Raw genomic sequence first — 20,938 nt, 5'->3', positions numbered from 1 at the left:
TCCGGGTAAGAACTCTAGCAGCCCTTGGAATGATAGCTGCAGAAATCCCTAGCAACCTGACTTTCAGGCCAACTACCCTTCACACACATCACTTCCATGAGACCAACTGTCAGTCTTGGTTTGTTTAGACACACACCCTCCTCCTAACATGACTTCCAGGTGTGTAGTAAATGAATCGTTACTATCTATGGTAAAAATCCCAACAGCCCAAAGAAAATCAAGTTAGCAGAAAGGAAATCTGATGTTTGATCACATGTATGAAAAGTGTGGCTCTAACTGGCAAGTATAACATTACTACCAACTGATAATTAATATTCCTGTGTTGTTTTAGACCAGAAAGTAAGAATGATTGGTTCTACTTTGTTTAATTTATCTCAATGAGAGATTTCATAACATTCTATAGTTTGATGAACTAATTTATTTAACTTGTCAGTGTTAATAACTCTGATTAGAATGAAGAAATTATAATGGACCATAAGAACAAACAGAATTTGAACAGTAACTCTGGCTATGCCTTCTTCACCAATAATACACTTAATTAATTTCCCTTTTCATTAAGCATATATGATGAAAACTAAAAGTATTTCATAGGAAATTATTCTTTCTCTTTTATTTATAATCCAGTATAACTGAATGGTCATTCAAAACTGAGAAATAAGTGATTTAATTTTAAAATTCAAAGTTGGCTTATACCTTTATCCATCTCATTGATGTTCATAAAAACTATCTCTTTTGATGAATTGGTCATTTTCAATGGGTATTTGGAAGAAGAACCACCATATGTAAGTAACTTGATTCATCCAGTTCCATTTTGACACTGGCCTTATTTCAGTTTTGGAGCAAATACATACCTATTAAGTTTAATATTTAATCTGTTTCTTATGTATCATTATGGCTTTGTGTTATAAACCAATGCCCTTATGATAATTTTTGTTTTCAAATATCTGCTTGACATGCATTTAAATCCACTTGATTTGTGTCCACTTGACCACTGATACATGCCATAGCATCCATTCTTCCACCAAATTGCTATGGAGAGTTTTTATATCATTTAGGTCTTTGTTAATAACATCTATTTGCATTCTCAAAATAAGTCCCAAATTTTATTTTATAGATAAAGCTGAGAATCATTCACAGTTGATATTAAATATATCATCACATTTCATTGATCTGCTACCCTATACCTTAGTAATTAAACTTCCACAATTGCTACCACTATTTTATACCACTATTTTGAGTCATATGTCCTTCACATATGGAAATTTGATTACTGAAAGGGAATTCTAGTTTGCTTTATTATTCCAGTCACAATGTGTGGACAATACTTCCTCGATTTTCTTCCACTCAAGGCAGTTGAAAAGTCAACCAGATGATCTAAGAGACCATATGGTTTTTACTCTTCCTAATTCACTTAAAAGGTTTAATATTAGGAGGCACTACATATTTAGAATGTAGCATATTTAGGCTATACCTTAGAATACAAAATCTGCTGCATATTTACTTCTCTGATTATCTTTTGTAACTTTTGCCTTTTAAAAGCTGACAATGGAGTTGAGGGCTGCTGCATATACCGCAGACATGAGCGAGTCACTGATTTTCAATCATAGCACTTTGGTACGTGGTAAGAGTCTTTGGTTAGTTGTACTCTTTCTGGCAGGCTTCCTCTACCTTGCAATTTTTGAGATGAGGGGTTATTGGTGGTAAAAGTATAGAAGAGGAAGAATCTGGATGTCTTTAGCATGGTTTGTAAGCATTTCTCATTTTATTGCCAACTTAAGTGGATATGCTTTTCCTAATAGCTGACTTCCTAGTTGACTGAATGGGATCATGTCAGAAAGACACCTACTTACTTTGTCCCATTGAAAGGATAAGTACTTCACAGAATGCAGAGGTCTGTGGACGCTTGAGAAAGAAATATTTATTACTTTGAAAATCCTTCAAAATGTACCCTTCCTTTCCCACCCCCCTCATACTCTTTGCACTCTGCCACACATTCCAAAGTTTGTGAATTTTTAGTATGAACTAAAATAGGAAAAACATCTCTTTATGTTTCCTATATGGTACATTTTATTAGGAAACAATAAAAATGACTAGGCGACATTATGCCTGTAATGACTTCAGAAGAAAAAGAATACAGTTTTAAATGTGGAAGGAGTCATCATTTAGATACTAAATGATTTGATTTACAAGGGAAAATAAACTTTAAAATCTAAAATATGACAAAATTGACATAAAGGACATATTTTATAATCACAGAGTAAGTCTGAAAAGGTGAATTGTATAAATTCTTGGCAATGTCCCTCAGAGTCACCTCTGTGTTCTTTGATCCAGTCTAATTTTAATGGCTTCTAAGGAGCATCCAAAGATGTTTCTGGATAATTTTACTCTCATAAATAGCTAGCACATAGTGCTGGCATTTCATCTATAATAAGTTTCAACCAGTAAACTGCATAAAGTGTTTAAAGGATCTTTCCTTCTCTTTTCAATCATCCTCTTGCTTAGTTTGGGTGTTTTCCTTATCATTTTGCCTTACCCCAATCTCAGGTTTTAAAGTATTAAATACAAACATTTTTCAACCTTTGTTCTTAGGCAAGAATTATTGATGTTACAAGGAAAAAAGTAAGCTTTCAACTACCAAGATTTCCAAGGTTTAACTCAGTCATTTTTGAACGGCTGACTAAAATTTTAGGTATTGAATGATCATATTTAAAAACTTAAGTAGTCATACAAACAACTTTTTTTTTAATCCCACTGATTCATTAGGATGCCTCAGATGGTTTGGGAAAGCTTTTAAACTACCACTGTACTATATGGAAAAAGAAAAAACATAAAACAAAAAATCCTCAAAACATGTTTAAAATGGTTCCAAGTACTCTTTTAAAGAGAGAAATCCATTGCAAAAGAGACTGCCAATTCCTTGCTTTCTGGTTCCCTGCTTAGGGACCTCTTTCCATTCACCTATTCTTCTTATGCAACGGATAATGACTTGGGGTTGTTTTGGTTTTCGTTTCTGCTGAGTCACTAAATTTTGCGTCTTTGTCCCCAGGTGCTACTCAGCAGAAAAGTTAAAAGTGCAATTCAGAAAGTGTTGCATTTGTGTGTCTAGCAGAGGGAACCATTTCCCTAACAGAAGCTCAGTGACTTGGCTTATCCTTCCTTCCTGGGAAGGAAGCTTCGAGGGACCGAAGGGATCAAATCTGCTTTGCCAAAAGAAGCATCCCAGCGCGGTAGCTGCTAATTCCGAGCTGGCTGTTAAATGCGGAGCTTCTGAGGCGCTTGGCTGGCTCAGCCGAGTGCAGAAGTCTCCCCCTTGTTAAAGACCCAGATCCCTACAGAGCCAGCTTGGAGTTACTTTCTCTTCAAGGAGACCGAAATAATTGTGATTTGCGGCGCTCTCAGTCCGCGCTGGTATTTTCCTGTTGTGTTAAATGCCTCTTACTAAGTAATAGACGTGATTTATGTGGACGACGAAGGGGTGTGTGGTGGATTCGGTGATTAATCAGTGCATTCCCATCCACCGGCATCTCTCACTGCCCCTCTTGCGTGATGTAAGATCAGACGTACCCTGCATTGAAAAGTCAAGACACACGAGCGGCTCGCTCGCTCTCACACTCTCGCTCTCTCTCTCACACGCGCGCATCCGTACACCTTCCACATCCTGCTCCAGGCAGGAGCAGGCGGACTGGCTGGGCTCATTGAGCTGAAGAATTTCCAGTGACATTTGTAAATGACGCTGCTTGATTCGGGGCTCCGAGCCGCCGCCGCCACCGCCGCCTGGCCGAGGGTGCCGCGGAGCGGTCTCCAGCGCAGGCTGCCTTACCGGGCGACCAGAATGTCCGAGATTCTCCTCGCCTTACTCACTCTCTCGGGATTACTGCCTATCGCCAAGGTGCTGACCGTGGGAGCCAACCGAGGTAGGAACAACCCCCGCCCCCTTCTTCCCCTTTCTTCCTAGGCTTTCCTGCTGGGTGATGCTTGCAGATAAGCGAGCGTGAAACTTAAGTCCTTGCGGCCCCTCTCGCCGGGACCGGGTTGCCTCCGTGCGCTGGCCTCCTGAGGGGGAGAGGTGCGGTGGGGGATTTCTGAACCAGGAGCCAGAGTCCTCCGCTCCCCCACAGCTTTTTCATTTGGCTATTGACCGGTCCTGATTTTGTACCCCCCGGGAGCGTTTAGACTTGAGTGCGCGCTTCTGCCCGAGCATCCCAAGCGCTGCAGATGTTGGGATCAGAATTCGCTTTTCCAAGACTTCCTTTCTGCGCTGACTCTCATAGCTTGGAGCTTTTGCAGCTCCGGATCCTCCGCGTTAAGTGTGTGCCCCCTCAACTTAACTCCTGGGTTAACTTCCTTACCTGATGCCCCCGGGAGCTGTGGCAAGGAGAAAGCGCCCATTCAAGCACCTTCGGTCTCTGTAGCCTATTTCCGGGGCCGACTTGGGCGAGATTCGTATTGTTAGTAGAGAGACTAAGGCTTCTGGGCGCAGGCACCTGCTTGAACTTGACTTTTTGATTCCAAGGGTCTGTGACATAGCTCATGGTACCTGGAGACGCTAACCCACCACTGGCGTTTCGCTCTTGCTTTTTCTCCAAATAGCTAATGAATGGTAGAAGTTTAAACGGGAATGGGTATGGGGAGCAAAGGAGAGAGGAGGTGGGAATTATAATAACCCTAGATTCTGTAAACTTTTGGTCTGGAAACCCAGAAATCCCTGTGCAAGTCTGTTCATCTTTGACAACAGTTGCATCAGTGAAAAGGGGAAAAAATAGGAGATCAATATTTGGGCTGCTGGCACTGGAAGGGTTAACTGCTTAAAGTAATATCAGAAGTATCATAGATCTAGTTTTTTGTTTGTTTGTTTGTTTTTAGCATAACATGAGTTCATATTGACTGATATATTCCTTTTTTTTTTTTTTGGTTTAATTACAAGAAAGAGGAGTAAGAAAAATAGAAGAGATACCCGGAGCCTGATGTCAAGTAAATAGGCAAAATGTGGCATTGGGAGATTTACTGAGTGTGTTTATATGAAGCAAATTATGAATTGGCTAAAAATTATTTCTTCATTATAGGAGAGAACAGGGGAATGAATTGCAGTGTTTTTATCCAACCTGCTATTGGCAAGCAGATTATAGTCTTTACAACGTCCCACACATGTCATTTCCTTCACCAGTAGTGAGATTAATATGAGTTCCTTTAGAAAGTCTGACATTTACTGAGTGATAATCTTTTAAACGTATCATTGCCACCTAACCATATAGCTTCTGAACTTGGCTTAACTTGCCTTGAATTTGGTGTGGAATAGTTAAAAACTATACTGATAAAATGGAAGCACATAGCTCTAACTTGAGATGATGATGTCTTTGATCTGGAACAATCAGCTCTCAACCTTTTTTTAGGAAGAATGTTTGAAGTTGGACCAGAGCAGATGAACAAAATGAAGCTTTTCAGCCCTGTGTGCTTGCAAAATATAATGGCACTGGCAGAGCACTGCTATTGGGCTCTTTCTGATTGCATCTCCAATCTCCAGAAATTTGACCTCATCTCAAGCTGAGTCCTTAGTGCCTTTATATATGTTTATGAGGGACAGGGCTATTGCTACAGTGATTGGAATGAATACCTGAAGAAAATTTTAAATGTAATAAAAAGTTAAACATGTAGACCCCCAACTTGCTTTTGAAATAGGAAACTAACTAAAATGAATACAATTTGGTGTCTAGTTCCTTGAAGGAGAGGGACATCTAAGATATAAACAGGACATATGGAAAAGGATTATTACTGTTTCCTCAAACTGAAATAGTGTCACATTGTATCACCATGTTAGCATAAAAAGTACTATATCAGACAGTACAAGTAAAAATAGTTGTAGACCAGCACTTTACCGCTATTATATATATTTTACACAACTTTCAAAACTGTTAGAAAAGAGCTAAAATTCACAGCTAGCTATCAAAAGTGAAAAGGGTGGGTCCCATTCAGAAAAAGGAAAAAAAAAAAAAAAGGAGAGAAATCTTGTTGAAAGTTAAAAAAGAAAGTGCTGCTGCATTATGACAACTTCCCTTACTGAAATGCTGAAACAGAAGATGTGGGGATATAAACTCAAGAAACAGGTTAATGAGATGTAGCTTTCCGCACAGGCTTATGTCAGCTGTCCTTGAAGAAGAGAGCAGGCATGTGAATTACACAGGTGTGTTTCATGGTGCAAGAGCTACTTCATGCCATAAAATGAGAAATCACGTTCAGCTTCTCCAAATATGCATTGGCATTGGGTAGCTTCTTAAACTGTATGGACTAGATAGAAATGGTTGTGTTACCCCACCTGTGTTGTTCTTCCTTTTGTAAGTTTATAAGTATAAACTCAAATTTTTTTAAACAGAAAAATACCTGAAACTAACTTGTATGCTTATGTTTAATCAATACACATCCACTTGTCCTTTAATTCTATATTGTTTATCTTCTTAGTTTACACTGCTTTTGATACAGAGTTAAGCTAATGTACGTGCCAGTTGTTATTAGATTTCATCACATCTGAAAAAGGAAACATCTTTGTAACTCTTAACAGCAAAACATGGAGGATAATTCCTGCTCACTTAGAAGTATCCAATGTGTCATATAACAATGTCATATCATATCAAAGTATTGCTTGACAAGGATGAAGACTTAAATGGAAGTATATTTTAAATTGTCAGATTTTCTGAAAAGAAAAGGGATTGAGAGACTAAAGCTAGTCTGTTTTAAATTCTTGAGTCTGATAAGATGTGGAAACATATTTCCAAATAATTAAAGTTCATGCTGTTGTAATCATTTAAATGTGTATGTCCATAAAACCATCTGAAACTGACAATCAGGTGTGTGTGAAAAGTTCAATCTTCCTTACCTCAAAGGAGAACGAACTGCAATCCATGTCTCTTTGTGTTCCAAAAATATCACTAAAGTTTTGTTTTGAAGAGATCTCTGTAATCTTTGAGTTTTCTTCTCTCTCCCTCTCTTTCTCAAGCTCAAAGTGAAACTGAAGGAAAGGAGATAATGGAAAAATTTTTTAAAAGTTCAGTATGTTAAAAACATGAAAAAAGGAAGAGGCTGAATCCAACTTAATGTTTCTTAAAGAAGAGAATGAAGTATCTTTAGACAAAATAATATTTTTAAATAAATATTTTCCTCTGCTTTCATAATAAATATCATGTGAAAATGCTTGCAGTATAAAAATAATTTAAAGAAGCTTCCATCAATGTGAAGCTGTATATAATTAAACCTCTAAGAATGGAGGCGCATAAGAATATTGCAGAAAACTTAAATGTTAACTTTGCTGGAATTGTTAAGATGGAGGTGATTTTTTTTTAAGTAAATGTGAAAGAAATCGTAGAAAGAGTGGGGGATGAGTGATATAGTTAACATATTTTAAGAATGAGATGACACTTTCTAAATGCTACTTATCATTCATGGTAGAGACATGCACAGGTTTTTAGTTTGCAAGTGTATTGGATCCAGGACGTTCATTTCCTGCTTCTTGCCTTGTCAAGTTCTTTTCAGAGCCTAGGGGATACCATAAAGATAGGCTCCATTTAGAGACACCTGGACTGAACATGACTTGGTCCAAGGATTACAATGGTGAGGGATCTCTATATCTTCCCTCCATCCTATATATTACCATGATTCAGGGTTTTTTTCATGATTCTGCTATCAATTTTTATATCTTACGTGAAATGTACACTCCCCTTTCTTCAGTTCCTTCCCGGTTATAGGGATTCTGTGTAGTAAAAAGTACCAACCAGATGTATTGATAGATTTCTCTATTTTCTGTGGCTGTCTGTCAAAACAATTCTTGTACAAAGGAAACACTTGTCTTCATTCTAGGTAGATGCATTCAAAGAAAGTAGAATTAATGCTAAAGTTAAAGATGAGTATACCAACATGATGTCCTTTGTTAAACTCATTTAACAGTAAGTGGAACTCACCTATTGTGTGTGTGTGTGTGTGTGTGTGTGTGTGTGTGCGTATCTTTTTAAAATAAAGATATCCTCTTTAAAATGGCTGCCTTGGCACACAAACACCTCTAAAAACAGCACTCTGGCCTGAAAATTGGAGATAAATTGTTTTTTAACAAAACTTTTATTCTTTAAAAATTCCGGACAATATATATCTTTTTTGTGATGATTGCTTCCTTGACAAACAAAAATATGAAGTGAAAAAACTTTGTGTTACTTTTCAACACCCAACATGCAATCTTCTAATGAATGTATTTCCGTATAACAAATATTTTGTTATAACAGAATCTGACAGTGGAGGAAATGTCAATATGTATTTGCCTTTGAAATGCCTGTAATTATGATGTACCCAATGCTTATGATTTGGAACAATGTTTTTAGTAGCTTGAATGCTAAAGAAGAGTAAAGTAAGAGGTTGACTATTCTTATAATGAGTTAACCAGAGTATATACTCGACCAAACTTCTATCAGGAAATATTATGTTTACTCTAGGTAGTTCAAAAACTTTTCCTTTGTTCTTTGAAAAAATCTGGCTTCCCATGTTTAATCTAAGAATAATGGCAAAAACTACCTTGATACATAGAGAGCGCAAATAACAAGGTTTTTGTTTGGTGAGAAAAGGAGGGCAAAAGTAATCTAAGCAACCAAACAGAAAAATGTCAAGTGATACATTTTAATCTCTTCTGTGGAGTTGCTTTACGTTTTCAGAGGGATTGTTATTCTCCAAATTTAACCTTTATAACAATCCATTGTGACTAGAGGCCTAGGAATGAAATTGCGAGATAGCATCACATATCGAACAGTCTACAGGCCTTGGGAACATTCTCCACTTGTTTTATTTTGGAAGGAGATATTTGTAGCCTGTTAGTTCCTTGAAAAGACATTTCTATTATTTAGACATCAAATATGAAAATATCTCTAAAAATTAATTTGAGTTTTTAAAAAGTTACTTTTTGGACTAATTCACATGTGTGCCAGTGAGTATATTTACCTTGCTTGCTTTTCAAAATTATTGTGGCTGCAATAATAGTTAATCACTGTTTTCACTATTTTGTGCTGTTTGGTCTGAATAAAATGTTAATCTCTCCAAGTACATATGAACTCTCCATATTTTAAAAAAGGGAATGAAGGCTTCAGAAGATTTTGCAACACATAAGAACAAGTAAGCTTAGACCTTCAAAATTTATGGCTTTTTTCTATTGGAAGTTTTTCTGCTATAAGTTGCCTTCACAATTTTAGATCTATATTTTCCCCTCATAAATGATTTGGTGGCCTCCATTTTCCCCCCTGGCATAACTACAAGACCAAGTTAGAAAATATGTATTATTTATTGCTCTGTTCTGAATTCAGTGATACTGAAACATAGTTTCTCTCTCTCTCCATCCTATTGATTTAGGCTATCTCTATACAAACCCAATTATTCTGACTGAGCTTCCTGTAAACGAATTGAGGAAACTGAGTAGTAACTAACTGCGAATCAAGCTATTAGATAGTAGCCAGTTAGATCTGCTAAAATAGTAAAACTATTCTTGCATAAAAAGCCTGAAGTTGAATTTTATGGAAAAGCAACAATAACATATTTTCCTGAAAGACTTATGCATAATACTTTCTATCTACACTTTGTAGAGTAAATCATATGTGCATTTGCCATTGTGCCTATAATATCAAACAAATTAAATGTTTGGTAGTAATTATATACTTATCTTGGGATAGCGTAAGAATTTTAAGCGCTGTTAAAGTATGAATAAATACATGCTCTGAATTCTTTTGTGCTCGGACGAATGTTACTTTATTAAAAGTAGGCAGAAATTTATAATTTTTATTTATTGGCTTTATTTATTAACTGAATTTATTTTTCTCATTTTGTAAAATATTTTTAAAAATTAAAATATATTCCAAAATGTTATTTCAAAGTCAAGACTTTCTCTCAATACAGGATGTGTAGTGGAAATCATTGCAGTAATAAAATGGACAACAGGATTAAGTATGCTTTTAAATATGGCTATAATAACTTTCTCATGCAATCACATTAACTTAGTTTTAGTCTGCAATTAGATGTCCAATTAAGGTTAAAAAAATGCAATGGCTTGATTAAATAAATGGGCCCACTCATTTGTTGCTGATTTCCCAGTAGGTCAGATTCTTGTAAGTATCCTCAGTGCAAAAGGCTAATGCCTAAGTTGGTAATGATTGTGTTACTTACATTGTTCAACAACTATGCCAGTCATATTTGTTGAATAATAGATTACCTACCATTCCACAATGGGATTTCTCAAATGTTCCACAATGTTGTAAATGTACAACACTTGTCAAAGGAGTCTTTACCTATAGAAACAATGAAAAGTAATTTCAATGAATACGTTCTTATTGTAGAATCATCTGTTTAATCTTATTTTTCTCAGATAGATGCTTGAATATAGTCATCTATATATGAAAGTTTTCCTTTGCAGGTGAATGATATTATAAGTTTATGTTCTTTATAGAAGACAAGTTGAGAAAGTACCTTTTCATATGATTCCTTCTAGCTTTGTTAAGAGAAAAAAGAAAAAAAAAATTCCTGAATTAGATAGAGCGTGTTGCCTTTCTAAGATACCAGCGTTACATTTTATCTCACAATGCATTCTTATTAACAGTCAGACATCTCTTCCGGAGTTGCATGCACCTCATTGTCCTGACTGGCTTAGCCTTCAGACCAAAGACAGGTGTTATTGAAACACGATCTCATTTGAGTCGAAAGAATACGTTTCTTCTTTAGGTAAGATCAAGGTACCACAGATCGTCTCTTGTTTTATTCTTTCAATCAATAGGACATTCCTTCCTAACTTCCACATTGCATTGACATCCTTCAATACTTGTGAGACAGCTTTAACTTTAGAAATACGAATACATAATTCCTTAAGAATTTTTCTACCACTGAGTTTTTCTTTAATGACAATTTGTCGTCTTAGGCCTTTCTTCTTAAAACAAGAAAAGAGAACTAAAAGTGGGGAGAGGGGAGAAGAAGAGAAGTGAAACTTGGTTGTGGTTCCTTGCCTTGAGTGTTCGTAGGGTATTTTAAGATATTTGCGAAAAAGAAAAACTGTAGGTATAAGGCTGATAACAGAAAGGGGTTTAGGATGATCTGTTTTCTGTAGAAATTAGGATGTGTAAAGAGAGGAAGGACAAAGATATTAAAAGAGAGAGAATATTGACAGTAAGAATTTATTGAAGCTTCAATCCACACAGACTAAGTACCTGAAGCAATTAGGAACCTCAAAGTTTTGCTAAAATATAAATTCTAGAGGTTTAAAAAAGATTTGGTTTTCAGATTATCCAAGACCTTGTGTGCATTTTCTAAAGCTTTTAATGGTATATTTTATTGATATGGACATGTTAAAATAGCAAGTATGCTTTATTAAAATATTCCACTTTATATTCAACTCTATTAATTTTTAAGGCATTTTCTCATAATTGAGCCCTTGAAAGTACAGTAATAATGATGCCAGCTCATGGGTGAGATTTTTGCCTCGTCAGGTGAAAGTATTACAGATGGTGCCTACTGGGCATTCATATTTCTGAAATTTTCATTTAAAAAAATAACTAAGATTTATAGATAAAATTACTAACTCAGAATTCGGGCCCTATTGCTGAGCCCTTGTATTGTTGTCATTCTAACAAAAAGGCTGGCAGTTCACCAGCACCATACTGATGGCCTATAATACTAGTAGCATACAAATCTTATCTGGGGGAAAATTAGTCATTTAGATGACTTAGTCCAACATTGACCAACATTAAAAACAGGTACAATTTAGAACTTAAAAATACTGTATCTGTCCATCTTCAGATGTAATAGTTCTTTCCCTTGTTAGGATGGTTTTTTTCTTTTTTCTATTTTTACTTGCTAATGATATGGTTAAATATTTTGACATTAATCCTGATAGGCTATGAACCAAAATCTTAGCACTTTTTCCACTCCCCTTGCTGCTCTCATTGCTGGGAGAACATAAAATTATAAAGGGCATGAAGGTTTTATCTTGTGTGCATTTTAATCTGCGTGCCTGTGAAAATGCCACCTGAGTTTTACAGAAAACTGCTCCAACCAACTCAAAAGAGAGTTGCAGAGTGTCCCTAACACCTTCCATGAGTGAGAGGAAGATAATGGATGTGAAAACACATTGCATCTTGTATTACGTTTCGTAAATATCCATGATTTTATTAATTATACCATTAACTTAATATAAACTACTAATAGCAACAGAAATCCCTTACTTTTTCAGGACACTTTAATTTTTTTCAGTTGTTTCCTACTGAAATCATATAATCCCCAAAGCAATCCCTGTGGTTGGCAGTCATTCGTGTATTTGTCCACTCATTCCACAAAGTGGAGCAAATATGTGCTGGGTACTGTTCTAGGTGTTGGAAATGAAGCCAGTGAGCAAGTTAGACAGTGGAAGTGGGCTGATGGGGCTTACATTTTAGTGCGGAGGAGAAAGACAATAAGCAAATAAATAAGTAAACAAATAATATTTTGTGCTAAGAAGAAAGAAAAATAACGTAACGTAATTGAGAGCAGTGCTCTGGAGATTGCTGGTTGTCATCACAGGAGGCCTTTTTGAGAAGGATGACATATTTGCTGACTCAAAAGTGATGAGAGGGAACAAGCTAATGAGTAACTCTGAGAGGGGAGCTTTCCAGGCAAACCCTTGAGAGGAAGTCATGGATTTGACATTTTAGAGAAAGAAAGAGGGTGTGTGTCTGTCTGAAGTGAACTGTGTGTGTTTGGGAGAGAGGGGTGGGGAAAGGCCTATCTATGATGACGTCAGGGTAGAGCAGGTAGGACCATGCAGATCAAGGTGAGGCATTTGGATTTTGTTTTGATTATAATAAGCAGCAATAGGGTGTTTCATCAGAGGTGACACGACACAACTTAATTATTTAAGAGATCATGCTTGCTGCTGGATGGAGGAGGACAAGAAGAGATACAGTGATCCAGTTAAGGGGTTATCGTAATTGTCCTGGAGAGAGATGTTGGTGACGTCAATGAGGAGGTAACAGTGCAGATGAGGGCAAGGCAGAGGAGCGACTCACATCTTCGCTTTGGGAAGATTTCCTGTAGCAGTGAATGCAGCACCACTCAATATATTAGGAGGATAAGGCATGAAGTAAAGCCTCAAATTATCATCTTTGGAGGTAAAAGTTAACATTCTAGGTTATTTAAAAGTGAACGCGTTTCGTTTTGTAGCACCTCTTATTGGTTTGTATGAAACATGTTTCACAACGTAAGGCATGTGATGGCCATGTGTGGACCCTGCAATAATGTTTGCCTTCTTATTACCTTTTCTTTTATATTTCAGAATTATTAATACCATCTTCCCTATTCTCCCATGTTTACCCATATCGTGTCAGCAGAAGGGAATTAGTAGAATCTGACTCACAGTATTCTTTACTCTTTGTATCAAATAAGACATTTAGCAACATTCTAAGCATTGGTAAATATAACAGCACTTCCTTTTCTGTTCTTTCTAACAGTCTAAACCAGTATAACGGCAGAAGGCATAGGCAATGGGGCATGTTGAACACTCATATGGGTTTGTTTTCTTGAAGAAATCCTCTATGTTTTCAAGGAAGAAGTCCTTTCTCATTATCCCCAAATCCTTGACGTTACTGAGAAGAATTTGTGCTGGTAGTCAAGTTCCCACTTATAAATATTGAATTAAAGCAAGAAATTGTAAGACAGCTGCTATTGGCTGTACTCATTACCTTTCCTGGAAATTCTGGAAAACTGTAGAAAGGAAAAGGGATGCTGACAGCAAGTAGGGGAGACCCTACTGGATAGAGTTTATGCCCTAATGGGTATTCCTCTTGGTCAATCAGGCTCTTGGATTATTTTCTGTATTTATCCACACATTCATTAAATATATATTATAGCAACTACTATGTACCAAAGTGATGTATAGACTGGAGGAAGAAACAACCAAATGACAAAAACCAGAACAGGCAATAAAAACACTAGTTTAGCCATTGTACAACTTTGGATTTTCAGGGAAAGATTTTTTATGGCTACAAAAGAAACCCATGTGGGTCTATTGAGTTCTTGCTGGAGCTAAAAAGGAAAGAGAGAATAAGAATAGGAGAAAGAGAAAAGAGAGAGGTTTTATAAAACTGACAGAAAAGGAAAAATATCAGAGCCCAGAGGATCTGTGAGAAAGAAGAAAGGAATACAGTATTTGAATTAATTAATTCTTTTAATATTAAGCCCATTGAGTTACTCTAGGTCCTAAGTTATTTGAAGATTGTTTTAGGATTTGGTCCCATTGAGTTTTCCCATTGCTCTTTTCTTTTTTGGCTCTTTCTTGTTATCTACCTTCAGAAAAAGTCAAAGTTTAATTTTAAACCTTGATATTCAAATCTTCATTCCAAAGTACAAGCTTAGCCCCCAAAATATTCTCACTCAGTTACTTTTTAAGTTGTACTGGACATGTAGTGCCAAAAAAGTAACTTGGAGTTATCAATCCTTTTGACGCTATTTATATTGCAAACAGCAACATTACAGAGGAAGTACTTTACCTCTTCCATACTTTGGAAATGCTATATGGTCATTACCAGTAATGTTTAAAAAGGGAACTTATTTTCTTAATTTTAAAACATGGGATGTCTTTAGATTTAAGAAGGGAAAATACATACTAAACAGACATTAGGTTAAAATAAAAAGAGAGCCAGGGCTGGCCCCATGGCATAGTGGTTAAGTTCACTTGCTCTGCTTCAGAGGCTCAGGGTTTGCTGGTTTGGATCCTGGACTCAGACCTAAGCACTGCTCATCAGGCCATGCTGTGGCAGCATCCCACATAGAAGAACTAGCAGGGCTTACAACTAGGAAATACAACTATGTACTGGTGCTTTGGAGAGAAAAAATTAAAAAGAGGAGGACTGGCAACAGATATTAGCTCAGGGTCAATCTTCCACACCTGGAAAACAGAAAAAGCAAAAAAGAAAAAGAAAGGTTTGGCAAGATGGAAGATAATTCATTAAAAAAAAGAGAAAGCCAAAGATCAGGCATTATAATTTTAGAAATGCTAAAATAAGATATTGAAGCAAAAGATCACAGCCAATTTATTTGTTGTGTAAAGAGCTTACCTGCAGATTTAGTAGACATTTGCTCGATGCATGTGCAGAAGTCTAATTTGTGTATGACTTTAAGTTCAGTCCATTTTTTATTCACCTTGTCAAAAGCCCCTTTAATAATTTGGCTCCAAAATTTCAGGACTAAAATCAACATCATGCCTAGAAATAAGTTAAATATAAAATAAACACCAAAATTTTATTAACTTTGAGAGTGACTGAGCCAAATAAAGTTTGAGGCTGGACAATTTGGCGTTACTTTTTAATTTGGAACTCACTATAAATTTGTTTGCAGTGTACTTTAGCAGAGGGGTGCCAAAAAGTTTGGAAATAAATTAATCCGAGTAATTGAAAACAGCAGGAAGGGGAAGGGTTACTTGAATATTTGTGAGTAAGAGGCATGATTTATGCTCCCCGACTAGAACCCTGCTCGCATCACACTGAGGTCTGCTGAAGGGCTTGTTTTCTTTCATAAGGAAAGTACTATGGGAAAAGGTTCAAAATGAGTAGAAGGAGGTTATTTATATTTTAGGTAAAGCAAAACAATAATTACTAACTGCACGCTCAGAATAAAAGACATTGGGGCAGGAAATGTTATGACCCTTTGAAACAGACTTAGACCTGCTATAAAGAGCCAAGGAAAATAAACAAAGCTTATTCAGATAACAGTTAAGCCGGCGAGACACCTGAAAATCTAGCAATAGCAAGAAAATCACTTAAGTCCAAAATAAACTTTCAGAGATTGAAGCTACTTGAGTTCACCAAGATTTAGAGATGAATGCCAAAGAGGATTAGTAAAACTCTCTTCCACGTGAAACACAGCAGTAATGGCTCTATCGCCACGTCTCAAACCCATGCTTGACAGTCACTACGTAAGTGAGAGTTGAGCTCAGTATACAATAAGAATAGCATTTGCTTAAAAAGCAGGAAATCATGTAAAGGAACCAGAAGCAACAATCTTGCCTGTCTCCCTCCCGTCTGCAGGCCAGAGAAAATGGTAGGCAGCATTTCTTGTATGGTTACACAGAGGGAAATAGGTTGGCTATGGCTTCTCAGATCCCTAGACTCCAAGAAAAGGCTGCTTAGATTTCTTTGCTCATCACGTTAAGTAAAGGCATTCAGACATATTTGACTGACCTTTATGAGTTAAAGGGCAAGATATAGGGCAAGTTTTGCAAACACAAACACATGCAGCACCGAGGCTGGTCAGAAGGTGCCCTGGGTGACGTGAAATTAGAGAATACCCGTGTTGTCCAAAGTGGCAGCTGATATTCAACTGGAGCAGACTGTGGCCTTGAGTGAATGTGGGCTAAAGGTGGCCAGACCTTTAGATAATTCAGGAGAGGCCCAGACTCTGGATTTTTATGCACAATGCCCCAAGTTTTGAATCTTGCACATCAAGATAAAAACAACACAAAAATCCAAAGAAATAATATTGTGGAGGTCGAAAACACAAGCTGATGGATTTAACACCCAGGCTGACAGCTTGTGACCTGCTATGGAGCCCCTCAGTTGCAGACATCAACAGGGGGTTGGACTGGGTCCTAATGAAGACATTTTACTTGGTGTATTGCAGACAAAAGGCGGTCCTAGAGAGCCGAGCATAATGCCCTGAAATTTGTACTGCGTTATTGTTGCAGGTCATGGCCTTGGCAGGAAGGATAGCAAAGATGAATTTCAACAATGTCTTGTATCTCCACCTCCACAACTTCCTCTCCCCTGCGAGACATAAGGGCAGAATTGGGGTAGAGAAAGTGAGTGCGGAGAAAATTCTCAATGACTCAGCAGAGAGTTAATGATATTAGATGCAGTAGTGACGTGGGGCAGAAACATGTCGCCGAAAATCATCTAAGAAACAAAACAATAATGGTGGGGAAATGCTATGTGGATGATTTCAGTCAGCCTCAGTACTCCAAGGACCTCATGAAAAATACTCATGATAAGTAACAGCCACATGGCGAAAACCATGATGCTGTGTCACGCACAGATCATTATTGAAATGTGCAAGGAAAAAAAGAAAAGACCAAAAGGGAGAAGACAAATATGGTGAAGTTAAGATGGCAAAGAGAGAATCCTGATGAGCAGACAAATTCTCATGCTGAGACACAAACGAGATCACATGTAGGCTTGTGGTTCATCTTCCCTTTCCTTGGGAAAGCTGTGACTTAACAAGAGCCAACTGTGCTCCATTACCACACACTGCCTTTAGATTTCACACCGGTGTTCACAGAGGAATTAGTATATCCAAACTGATTATTCAAACCAGTCCTTTTTTCCAAAGCATTTTTTAAAACTTTTTATTTTGAAATAAATTTAGACTTGCAGAAAAATGTATACAATTAGTACAGAGAGTTCCCCTACACCCTTCACTCGGCTTCCCTTGGTGTTAACATATTGTGTAACTATAATACAATTATCAAAAAAAGTTAACATTGGTGCAAAATATGTTATTAACTGAACTACAGACTTTGCCTACATTTTACCAGTTTGTCCACTAATGACCCGCTTCTATCCTAGCATTCAATCTGGGATTCAACGTCGCATTGAGTGGCCATATCTCCTTAGATCTCCAATCTGTGACAATCTCTGGTTTCAGTTTACTTTCATGACCTGAACTCATTTAAAGAATCTTGATCAGTTATTTCATAGTGTGTCCCACAATTTGGGTTGTCTTGTATTTTCTTATGATCATATATTTTTGACAAGAACATCACCCAAGAAATGTGCCCTCTTCAGTGTATTGAAGCAAGAGATATGTGCCAATAGATATTATTATTGGTGATGTTAACCTTTATCATTTGGGTGAGGTGGTGCCTTTCTTATTCTTTCTGCATTTATTAATTGAACTTCTTCTGTAAGGAAGAGCTATCCTTATTTATTTACTTATTTATTTATATCAGTGTAGATTCACAGATATTTATTTTATCGTTTGTGTTATAATCCAATACTATCATTGTTTATTTTCTTGCTCAAATTGTTCCACTTTTGGCTATGGGAGCACTTTCTGATTGGCTACTCTGCCCTTTTGACATCCCCATCCTTTTCTGAGCACTTTCTTACTTTCTAGCACTGCCAGATGATTCAAGCTCATCTTGTGTTTGCCATTTCCGCTCTGGAATCAACCACTTCTCTAAGGAATTTCATAGGATATTGAAACTTCAGAAACTTAACTGGAGGCACTCTCTTAAGTGTCACAGGATTATCTTAAGCGTGACAAACAATTGCAAGAACAATTTCTCTATTAATATATTTTAGTGTTCCCAAAGAAATCACTTTGCTCAGTACTTTCAGTTCAGTAGAGTACTCACTGCAGTGACTGACTATCTGCTGACTACAATTCTGAACTAGAGTGAGGACAGTGGTGCTGCTTATCCAGGCATTCAAAATTTCACTCCCCCCAAAGTTTCTAAAGAAAAATATAGATAAATTTTATAAAATCAATCCATATTTATTGATCTTTTCTCAGGAAAACCGTGTTAGAGACTGCAAATAAAAGGCATCTCTACCCTTAAGGAGTTGATGGTCTAATTCAAACAAGAAATATTATAGAAGCATACATGAGTCATATAAGAAATAATTGCGAAGGATTTGATCAGCCCTGGCAGGTGAGGCTGTGGGCCTGTAGTGATTCCGTACCTTGTCTTTCGGATGGTGATTGAACAGAAAATCACGTGCCAGAGATAGTGAATGGGGTGGATCTTTTGGATGAATCCTAACTGATTGGTATTTGTGAGGACTGCTATATTGAAGGAGGATCTGCAGCTGAGGTTGTGTTCTTTGCTAAAGGTCACAGTGATCAGTTGGTGGTATTTCTAATGATCAAAATCAGAAGACATATGGGAATGTTAGCATCTGGCCTACTTACTTACCATTTCAGGTTTAGTTGCACAGTAAGAGTCTCCACTAATTGCCTTAAAAAGGATAATTCCTGCCCTTGATTCACAGTGAACCAATGGGTAAAAATCCCGGCTAATGAAACAAGCATAGCTTTGTATAAAAGTAAGTGTCTAGAATCTTCTCGAAGGGCCTAAAATATCCACTTTCTCAATGTACACAACTTTTTTTATTTCCTTGCTTTTTTAGTGCCCACCATATTGCTGAGTTTTTTTTGAACTCTTACTGGTAGTTGATGAAGTCTTGTTCTTCATGATCATTTCCAGTTCCTCCTAACTTTGAAACTGCAATTTCTTTCTCACTGTGGAGTCCTCCCCCACCTGCTAAAAGAGCCAAGCACAAACCCACTCTGCAGAGACTCTGATTCATCTTAGGTGTTTGGATATATCCAGTTTTAGTGGCATATTGTCTAAAAATTATAGATATGAGATTACTAATCTGACCATCAATTTAACTTCTGATAATAGCTCTAGTAGGATACTGAGAAACAGAGCTAGTTGGAAAGCAATGCAACACCCATATTGAATTTTTAACAACTTAATACATTTTAGGAAATGATCCATCTGAAAGGCATTATGGCTTACTGAGAAAAGCTGTACACTGGGAACCAGGAGAAGTGGGCTCAATTCCCAGCTCTGCATCTGACTCACTCTTTGTCCTTGGGCAAATCACTTAGCCTCTCTCTGTGTCTACTTCCTGCCTGGTAAAATGAGGAGAATAATGCATAAAGACTCCCACCTCACCAAGATGTGGTGAGGCTGCATTCTGTAACCACTGAAGGGATCTTTTTTCCCCCTGCTGGCTAATGACAAACTTATTTTTATTAGCATCTAGTTCTATTAAATTTTGCAATGAGAGCATGGAGCCAGAGCTAGCTTCAAAGAATCCTTTAATCCTTTAATTCACACTGGAGTTTTATTGCAGTACATATTGCTTCGTGTTAAAGCACTCATTGCTAGGAGGAGGACTTTTGGATTCGGTGTGTACAAAAATATCCATTGCCTCAACCTACTTGAGTGCCAACTCTGGAGTCTTGTACTGAGCACTGCAGAATCCGTTAGAAAAGTAGGAAATGGAATGCTGGGGAGAAGAGGCTTACACATAAGAAACTAGCAATATTTATTCAAAACTGTTGTTGTTAAAGTTAGAGTTTAGACAAGGGGGAAATCAACATAGTCTGGAAAATCACAGAGTAATGTCATGGAATAGATTGAACAAATGCCTCTTATTCTATGACATCTGCTCTGATTCGTTCAGCAAAAATGATCTTCTCCTTCATTTCCTTCTCTTTTGTTTGATCTTGCTGGCTCATTTTACCTTTCTTCAGTTTTCCCTAAATGTCTTTTATAGCTTTCTAAATCTTTCTTTTTCTTTTCAGTTAGTAGGTAATCATGGATCATGCATTATTTTTGGCTGTTATGTCTCTTAATTCTCCTTTCATATTCAGCAGTACCCGTTCATATTTTTTCAAGACCTTGACCTTTTGAAATTATTCGTCAATTGTAGAATATCCTGTGTTCTGAATTAGTCTTATTTCTTCATTATTTCATCAATCTTGGTCCTCCATCTCCAGTATTTTTTATAAACTTGGTATTAGATCTACAGACTAGACAGGATTCAAATTGAACATTACTGGACAGAATACTTCTTAGGTGATATTAAGTATCTCTATACTGAGTAACTGATTTTAGGTCTCTGTGTACAAAACAGAATAAATAATGCAGCTACTAGGAGAGACAAAAAGGTCACTGATGTGTAGTGCTCTACAGTCTCTGCCTTGCTGCAACATTCAAGAGCAACATGGTGTATCATTGTGAAAGACAAGACTGCATTCTTTAGCTGTATCACAGTTGATCAATTACGTTATCTCTGCAGGTCTCAGTTTCCTTACCTATGACATGAGGATGGTGATAACTATCAAAATCTCTTAAGGTTTTGAAAAAATACCTAAGTTCCACTTCATAGTAGGC

The 20,938-nt window shown here is 37.0% G+C and overlaps 1 protein-coding gene across 3 annotated transcripts in view; it reads left to right on the top strand.

The window, feature by feature from the left end:
* The first annotated feature begins 50 nt into the window (after positions 1-50).
* Positions 51-20,938, top strand: part of LRP1B (LDL receptor related protein 1B) — a 1,824,802-nt gene continuing 1,803,914 nt past the window's right edge. For 2 of the 3 annotated variants that reach the window (XM_070581262.1, XM_070581261.1), the window contains exon 1: positions 3,021-3,914. In XM_070581262.1, the coding sequence (XP_070437363.1) occupies positions 3,728-3,914 (187 nt within the window). In that variant the 5' untranslated portion in view covers positions 3,021-3,727. Of the gene's footprint in view, positions 160-1,539; positions 1,615-3,020; positions 3,915-20,938 lie in introns of those variants that run through there. The other variant, XM_070581263.1, reaches the window with a different exon arrangement.

The sequence above is a fragment of the Equus przewalskii genome, chromosome 17, assembly GCF_037783145.1.
Source record: "Equus przewalskii isolate Varuska chromosome 17, EquPr2, whole genome shotgun sequence".
Lineage (NCBI taxonomy): Eukaryota > Metazoa > Chordata > Mammalia > Perissodactyla > Equidae > Equus > Equus przewalskii.
This window is presented reverse-complemented; position numbering and strand designations above follow the sequence as displayed.